This window comes from Bison bison, unplaced genomic scaffold, assembly GCF_000754665.1.
Source record: "Bison bison bison isolate TAMUID 2011002044 unplaced genomic scaffold, Bison_UMD1.0 scf7180017864440, whole genome shotgun sequence".
Taxonomy (NCBI): domain Eukaryota; kingdom Metazoa; phylum Chordata; class Mammalia; order Artiodactyla; family Bovidae; genus Bison; species Bison bison.
In genome coordinates this window covers 255,643-264,040 of record NW_011495002.1, presented here as the reverse complement: position 1 = coordinate 264,040, position 8,398 = coordinate 255,643, and the positions used below count along the sequence as shown (strand labels likewise).

General features: G+C 40.4%; 1 protein-coding gene across 1 annotated transcript in view; it reads left to right on the top strand.

The window, feature by feature from the left end:
* The window catches only part of DNAH5 (dynein, axonemal, heavy chain 5), a 332,324-nt gene that overhangs the window by 216,998 nt on the left and 106,928 nt on the right, over positions 1–8,398 (top strand). Inside the window, exons 54-56 of the mRNA XM_010858794.1 lie at positions 1,697–1,827; positions 6,306–6,459; positions 7,715–7,982. Coding sequence (XP_010857096.1) covers positions 1,697–1,827; positions 6,306–6,459; positions 7,715–7,982 — 553 coding nt within the window. The remainder of the gene's footprint in view (positions 1–1,696; positions 1,828–6,305; positions 6,460–7,714; positions 7,983–8,398) is intronic.

Here is an 8,398-nt window from a genome sequence, read left to right as displayed (position 1 = left end):
GATAACCCTGTATGCGAGACAGCAAAAGAGACACAGATGTATAGAACAGTGTTTTGGACTCTGTGGGAGAGGGAGAGGTTGGGATGATTTGGGAGAATGGCATTGAAACATGTGTAATATCATATAAGAAACGAATCGCCAGTTCAGGTTCGATACAGGATCCTTGGGGCTGGTGCACTGGGATGACCTGGAGGGATGGTATGGGGAGGGAGGTGGAAGGGGGATTCAGGATGGGGAACACACGTATGCCCGTGGCGGATTCATGTTGATGTGTGGCAGGACCAATACAATATTGTAAAGTAATTAGCCTCCAATTAAAAGAAATAAATTAAAAAAAAAAAACCCATTAGATGCAGAGGTCAGGCTATGCCAGAAAACTTCCAACAGTAACAGAGAAGTGACCCCTTCTTGAGAAGTGATAGTGAAAGTGAAGTCCCCTCCTTAGCTCCCATATAATTCTTGATTATTAGTTTAGGAAAAAAGCTGACAATACAGCAATACTGCAGGCTCAAACTGCAGTTAGGAGGGAGAGATAGTCATCACATGGAGTAAAAAATGCATCCAGGAGAATTCGACAGTAATCCCCTCTAGGTGGGGCTGGAGACCTGATGGTGAAAGTAATTCATTGAATACCAATAAAACCAAAGAATCACAGACTTTTACCAAAAAAGTGACTCAAATGATGAGAAACTACTGAGTGGCAGAGAGTGGACTTCTGGTCTACCCATAATCACTTAGCTACCTTACGTATCACTGTCTTTGCCAAATAATATGAGTGTTTACGTTTATTCCTTTCAAATTCCATCATTTATACCATATTTTGGAAAATTTTTGCCTTGTGTTTAAATTACATTAGTTTTCAAATGTGGGGGGTATTCTAATTAATTGTGTGTTGTGTATTCCAAGGATGCACATTGTTTAGAAATTTTCTGTTCTCTTTCCTGTCCTCCTAAATCAGATTGGCAAACTAAAAGGAAACCTCAAAGTCCCCTTTATTTCTCTCCTTGAAAACTCAGAGCAAGACACAGTTTGGGCTCTGCCTACTGTTTTGTACTGCTCTCCTCCGAGTTTCCTAAAAGGTACACCTCCCTACTCTCCACTGTTCTATTTCAGAAATGCTTTCATTTGTCCAAATAGTGTATCTTTCTATTCTGATCCGAAGACACCTACATCTTCTAAAATGCTTAAACAGGCATATTTCATTTTATTGCCCATACTTCAATGCACTTAGCAGATAGTGCGGGTTTTACAATTGAAGGTTTGTGGTCACCCTTTGCCAAGCAAGTCTGTTGGTGCTATTGTTCCTGCAGCATGGACTCACTTCATTTCACTGTGTCAAGGTTTGGTAATTCTCATAATATTTCAAACCTTCTACCAGCAAAAAGATGATCGTTCACTGAAGGCTCAGATGATGGTTAACATTTTTTAGCAATAAAATATATTTCAGTTATGGTATGTGCAGGTTTTTTAGATGTAATGCTATTGCACAGTTAATGGTAGAGTGTAAACATAACTTTCATTTGTATTGGGAAATAAAAAAAATATGTGTAACTTGCTTTATTGCAGTATTTGTTTTATTATGGTGGCATGGACTTGAATCTGCAGTATCTCCGCGGTATGCCTGTATTGAATAAATAGGAAAAAAGTGGAATATTGCACATTAAATGAGATGTACTTTTTCTTTTCTGTATTCTAGATCTCACGTGTCATTCGTACTCCCCGGGGAAATGCCCTCCTGGTTGGGGTGGGCGGATCGGGGAAGCAGAGCTTAACAAGGTTGGCTTCGTTCATCGCTGGCTACACTTCCTTCCAGATCACTCTGACAAGGTAACACGCCTTCACTTTAATTAACCTGAAATGGATTTTGATAAATGGTTCTTAGAAGCCACTTGGAGTTAAGAATGCATTTATCTTAATGTAAAGGAACCATAATAGTTTTCTTTCTTGAATGTTGACTTATTGTTGTTTTCTTTCAACCTCTGTTGTAGACCACAGAAATGAAAATTTCACATGAATAATTTGCTTTAGAAACATTTCAGCCTCTTACTTCATCAATAGATGCCTCTTGGTTTTCATGTTATGCTTGATACGAGTATTATGTATATTCCTTTAGTGCATTTTAGAAGAAATTCATCCATTCTAAATGTTAATTTAGGGCTTCCACATGGCTCAGCAGTAAAGAGTCTGCCTGCCAATTCAGGAGATGCTAGATATACAGGTTCGATCCCTGGGTCAGGAAGATACCCTGGAGGAGAAGATAGCAACCCACTCCAGTATTCTTGCCTGGAAACTTCCATGGACAGAGGGGCCTGACTCTTTTTGACCCCTTATAGTCCATGGGGTCACAAAGAGTCAGACACGACTGAAGCAACTGAGCATGCAGGCAAAAGAATGTTAATTCAGATTTCAAGAATAGTAAACTGTTGGTAAACTGGTAAAATAGATTAAAAGTTTGTTGATTTACTTATTCATGTGTTTAAAAGTATTCATTGAACACCAACTATGTGTCAGGCACTGGCTCATTGCTGGGGTACCCGATAAGCAAGGTAAGCCTGACCTGTGTCATCACGGAGTTTATAGCAGTTTAATGGGGACAACTGAGCAACTCATTCAATAAGATGCGATACGTAGGTTTTATCTCTGTTAAGGAAATAAGTGCAGACTAGAGTCTACTGAAATGTGAGGGAAGGACTGCTAACCTACTTTAGGGGATGGTCAAAAAGGCTTCCTGGAGAAAGAGATGTTTCAACTGAGATCTGAATGAGTAAGAATTATCTCAGAGAAGAGGAACAGTAGAGAATGTTCCAGGCAGAAGGATCAGCACATGTAAAGCTACATTTGAGACCCTGAAAGCTGTTACATATGGCTGGTATATAACTTAAGGTGGAAAGTGGGAAAGGAAGAAAAATGCAAGCCTTTGGAGGTGTCATAAGGAGTTTGGACTTCACCCTTGTGGCTCAAATGGTAAAGAATCTGCCTGCAGTACAGGAGTGAGTGAGCGAGTGAAGTTGCTCAGTCTTGTCCAACTCTTTGCGACCCCATGGACTGTAGCCCACCAGGCTCCTCCATCCATGGAATTTTCTGGGCAAGAGTACTGGAGTGGGTTGCCATCAGTCCCTGGATTGGGAAGACTCCCCTGGAGAAGGGAACTGGCTACCCACTCCAGTATTCTGGCCTGGAGAATGCCATGGACTGTGTAGTCCATCAGGTCACAAAGAGTTGGATACGACTGAGCCATTTTCACTTCATTGTAGCACTGGGAAACCATTCATGAGTCTCCACTAGGGGAGGTGTGTCAGATTTGCATGTGGAGAAGATGGACAGAAGGAATGAAATTGAAAGGTTAGAAGGCTAACTCAGGGATCTAGGTAAGAGATGGTGGTGTCCAGAGTGGAAGCAGTAAGAGTGGAGTATAGAGGGCAGATTCAAGAGATCCTCAAGAAACTGGCAGTTTTGAAATTGATGCATCTTGGTTCTAGCTTGGGAAACTGGATAGTTTGTGCTGCTACTCATCGAAGTAGGGACCTCCAGAAGAGCTGTCCTCAGATATGTGTGTGCAGTGTGGGGACAATTAGGAAGTAAAAATGGAAGATAAAGATCGGCCGAACAGAACTTCAGGATGAACCAAGATAAGGTTCAAGAGAACCAAGAGAAGCAAGAAGCCAGTTTGGAAAGTTTATTTGGGCAGAAAATTATTAGCAGTTAATTTCTAGGTGGGAGTCTTGCCTGTCTGGTGTTGACTAAATGTTGGTTTGGTGCAGTGGTCTCTGAGATGGAGGCTCTTTGCCACTTGCTGCGACAAAGTTTAGAAATGATTAAACACTGGGTTTGGGGAGCCAGATACTCAGGTTGTTGTTGTTATACCTTTTATTTGGTCTACATTACTGAATTCTGCTTGGAGAATCAATCTAAAATGTTGTTTTTTTCCCAAGTACTAAAACAGAGAGAAATAATTTTAGTTACATTGTGTATAATTCTTCTGGTTTGTGGATAGAAGCAACATTAGATGAAAGATAACCTGTTCAGAAAAGGGATTCATGTTGATATATGGCAAAACCAATACAATATTGAAAAGTTAAAAATAAAATAAAAAAAATTTAAGCCACACACACACACAAAAAAGGGATTGAACTCTGAGATTTTTGTTCTCATATTTTGTATAAAACTTACAGTTTTCAAGTACTTTTACATGCACATGCTAATGTGATCTTTGAAAGAACTTTGTGGCCTTGTGGGTTGGCAGAATATTTTATAGCTGAGGCTCAGAAAGACTATGATTTGCGTGAAAACCCAGATAAACCTGGAAATTGACCACAGTGCTTCTGGTTTCTGGTCTGACATGACTTTGATGACACTGTGCTGCCTCAGAAAAAACACCTTTCACCTCCTCTCTCTGTGATAAATTCCTCTGTGTGTTGTGCTGGGAATGCTCCTGTACTGAGAAAGAGGAGGGTCCGGGCCTTCTCTGGCTTCTCAGAACCTTCCAGAGACCATCCTACTGTGTTAACCTTTACATAGCCATGTGGTCAAGGCTCAGGCAATTAAGAGACTTAGATGACTCAGGTCATGTTATTTGAAGCAGTGGGGTCCTTGAGATCTAGGAGACTGGGCTGAAAGTTTTGCCCATATCTCAAGAAGATACTTTCTTTTGTTCTCCCTACCCATCTCTCTCTTTTTTCTCTCTCTCCCTTCCATTTCCTCCCTCACTCCCTCCCGCCTCTTTCTTTCTTTCTTCCTCAGGGGACTGTGTCTTCGAACATTTTTTCTCACCTTTCAGATCTTATTTATCTAGAAGTCTTCATGAAATATTGGTGCATGAGCACTGTTTACAATAGCCAGGACATGGATGCAACCTAGATGTCCATGGATAAATGAATGAATAAAGAAGTTGTGGTACATATGCACAACTGAATGTTATTCAGTCATAAAAAGGGATGAATTTGAGTCAGTTCTAGTGAGGTGTATGAACCTAGAGCCTGTTATATGGAGTGAAGTAAGAGAAAAACAAATATTGTATACTAATACATATATATGGAATCTAGAAAAATGGTACTGATGAATCTATTTGCAGGGCAGCAGTGGAGATGCAGACAGAGAACAGACTTATGGACACAGTGGGGGATGGAGAGGGGGGAATGAATTGAGAGAGGAGCACTGAAACATACACATTACCAAATGTGAAATAGATAGCAGGTGGGGATTTGCTGTATGACACAGGGAGCTCAACGTGGTACTCTGTAACAACTTAGCTGCCTGGGGGGTGGGATGTGGTGGGAGGTGGGAGAGAGGTTCAAGAGGGGGGACATATATATATACCTATGACTGGTTCAAGTTGGCAGAAACCAACACAATATTGTAAAACAATGATCCTCCAGTTTAAAATAAATAAAATCTTGCTGCATGGTAGTGGTATTTCTGGTTCCAGAGTTTAGGTTTTAAATGTTGAAAAAACACAGAACATAGAAGTTAAATATTTTGTAGCTTTTTAAAAACCAGAAGGCCATTGGCTCTTGTGCCTTAAATTCTGAGTTTATCTAATGACAAAAACTTCAGATACTAATTTACTGAATCAGAGTCTCTAGGATAAGAATATCTTAATTTTCCCTTTTGGCAGTCATGGGCTCCTCTATATTGAGACCTCTCTCACATTTCATGATTGCAAGTTGACTTTCACTAAAGGATTCCTTTGGACATGAGAGAAGAGTTAGAGTGGGATATTTAATAATGTTTCCAATGATTCTACTGCAGTGCACTGATTGCTCAGAAAATTCTTTCATGTAAGATACAAAGATGCAGTGAAAATAGTTGTGTTGGGTGGTTAGGAGGGCCCCGTTTATAACAGGGTGTCTCCCTCATGCCATATAATGAAGACTTGAAATTCTTTAGTTTAATTCAGTTTATGAAGTAGCTTCTAAAATATCAATTGCAGATGGGTGCTTAGTAAATTTTCCAGCTTGGCTTTTCCATTATCTTTACTGACAAATATTTTCAAAATGAGACATGTATATACTCATTTTGATGGCATTTAATTGTGCTAAAAATTACACATTTGTTTCAGGTTGGTTTTTCACTCTAGATGTTTTTTGTGTGTAATATTATGTTTTATAAAATGTGGAGTTTTAAAAATTATTTTCATTTTTGCAAGTGAATACAGTGAACCAGTAATAATTGCGTACAACAAAATAGCTACCTGATGGCATAATATCAGCATTTTTTGGTTAACCAAATGGCATAAAGCGTTGTTACAAGGATCTTTCCTTCCCATGAACATATTTTAGCTAATGGCACAATGACACTCTTTCTAGATCCTACAACACATCAAATCTGATGGAAGACCTGAAGACATTGTATAGAACAGCTGGTCGGCAAGGCAAAGGCATCACTTTTATTTTCACAGACAATGAAATTAAAGATGAGTCATTTTTGGAATATATGAATAATGTTTTATCATCGGGTGAGGTAGGAGCTTATTCTTTTCTTAAATTGGAGTATAATTGCTTTGCACTGTTGCGTTGTTTCTGTTGTACAGTGAAGTGAATTAACTGTATGTATATGCCCTCCCCCTTGGACCTCCCTCCCATAGCCTCCCCATCTCACCTCTCTAGGTCATCACAGAACAGTGAGCTGAGCTCCCTGGGCTATACATCAGGTTCCCACTAGCTCGCTATCTTATACAAAGTAGTGCATATATGTCAATCCCAATCTCCCAGTTCATTCCACCCTCCCCTTGCATCCCTGTATCAGCAAGTCCATCCTTTTTATGTCTGTGTCCCTATTCCTGTCCTGTGAATAGGTTCATTTTTACTATTTTTCTAGATTGCACATATTTGTGTTAATATACGATATTTGTTTTTCTCTTTCTGACTTCACTCTGTATGACAGACTCAGGGTCCATCTACATCTTTGCAAATGACTCAGTTTCATTCCTTTTATAGTTGAGTAACATTCCATTGTTGGAGAAGGCAATGGCACCCCACTCCAGTACTCTTGCCTGGAAAACCCCATGGACAGAGGAGCCTGGTGGGTTGCAGTGCATGGGGTCGCTAAGAGTCGGACACGACTGAGCGCCTTCACTTTCACTTTTCCCTTTCATGCATTGGAGAAGGAAATGGCAACCCACTCCAGTGTTCTTGCCTGGAGAATCCCAGGGACGGGGGAGCCTGGTGGGCTGCCGTCTATGGGGTCGCACAGAGTCGGACACGACTGAAGCGACTTAGCAGCAGCAGCAGCGACATTCCATTGTGCATATGTACCACGTATGTGTTTCACCTCTTCAGAATCCCTCCAGAGGTAGGAGGATTTCCTTCTGTATTTCTCTGTTAAGGTACTGAATCAGTACTATTATTGGGATTAGGTGATTGGTTTGAAGAATGGCTTTTCCTGTTGGGTTTTTGAGGAATAAAACTCCCAATCAAAATGTTGAAGATGTTAATGGAAGCTCCAAGAGAGATGGAAAAACAGAAGAAGGTTGCAAGGAAAGCTGGTTGAATTTTTGATATGCCCATTCACCCCCTTAAAGGGCTGTGACTTTCCAACTAATAAAATAGAACAATTTGTGTATATTAAAATGTGGTCTATCTTACTGTGAGGACTTTGGTTGATTTTCTAAACATGAGTTTAAGTACACAAATGAAGAAAACACATATCAGGCTGTAAATTCTGATTTATTTTTATATGCCTGTATTGAATTTGAATGTCTGCACTTTTCTCGAAGGTCTCCAACCTCTTTGCTCGTGATGAAATTGATGAAATTAATAGTGATCTCATATCAGTCATGAAAAAAGAGTATCCTAGGCGCCCTCCTACGAATGAAAACCTGTATGACTACTTCATGAGCCGGGTCCGACAGAACCTTCACATTGTGCTCTGCTTTTCGCCGGTGGGGGAGAAATTTCGAAATCGAGCTCTGAAGTTTCCTGCCCTCATTTCAGGATGCACTATTGACTGGTTCAGCCGATGGCCCAAGGATGCCTTAGTTGCTGGTTAGTATGGGGGAGATTTTTTTATATCAGAATTTCTGGTTTATAGTGTGTGTGTGTGTATTTATATTCTGTGCCATCCACTGGATTGAGCCAAATGTCACTTTGTCCAGGGTTTGAGGATTTTTGCAAGACTTTGCTCTTTCTCATTTGGCAGCTCATTTTTTTCCCCAGAGTGTGGTTATCAGCGAATGACATCTTCAGTCTGTACCCCCTCGGGTTAATTTACGGTGATTCCAGTGTTTTCAGTGTGGTTTAAAGCTTTGTCTCTGTTGGTCCCCAGGCGGATCCTGGGACATCACAGGAGGACACTGAGGTTTTAATCTCTTTAATAGCATTTGTGTTCTTTTTTAAGTGGGTTGGTCAACCTCAGAGTAGTTTAAGCCAGGTAATTCCTTCTTGTGGCTGCAGGGCTGGAA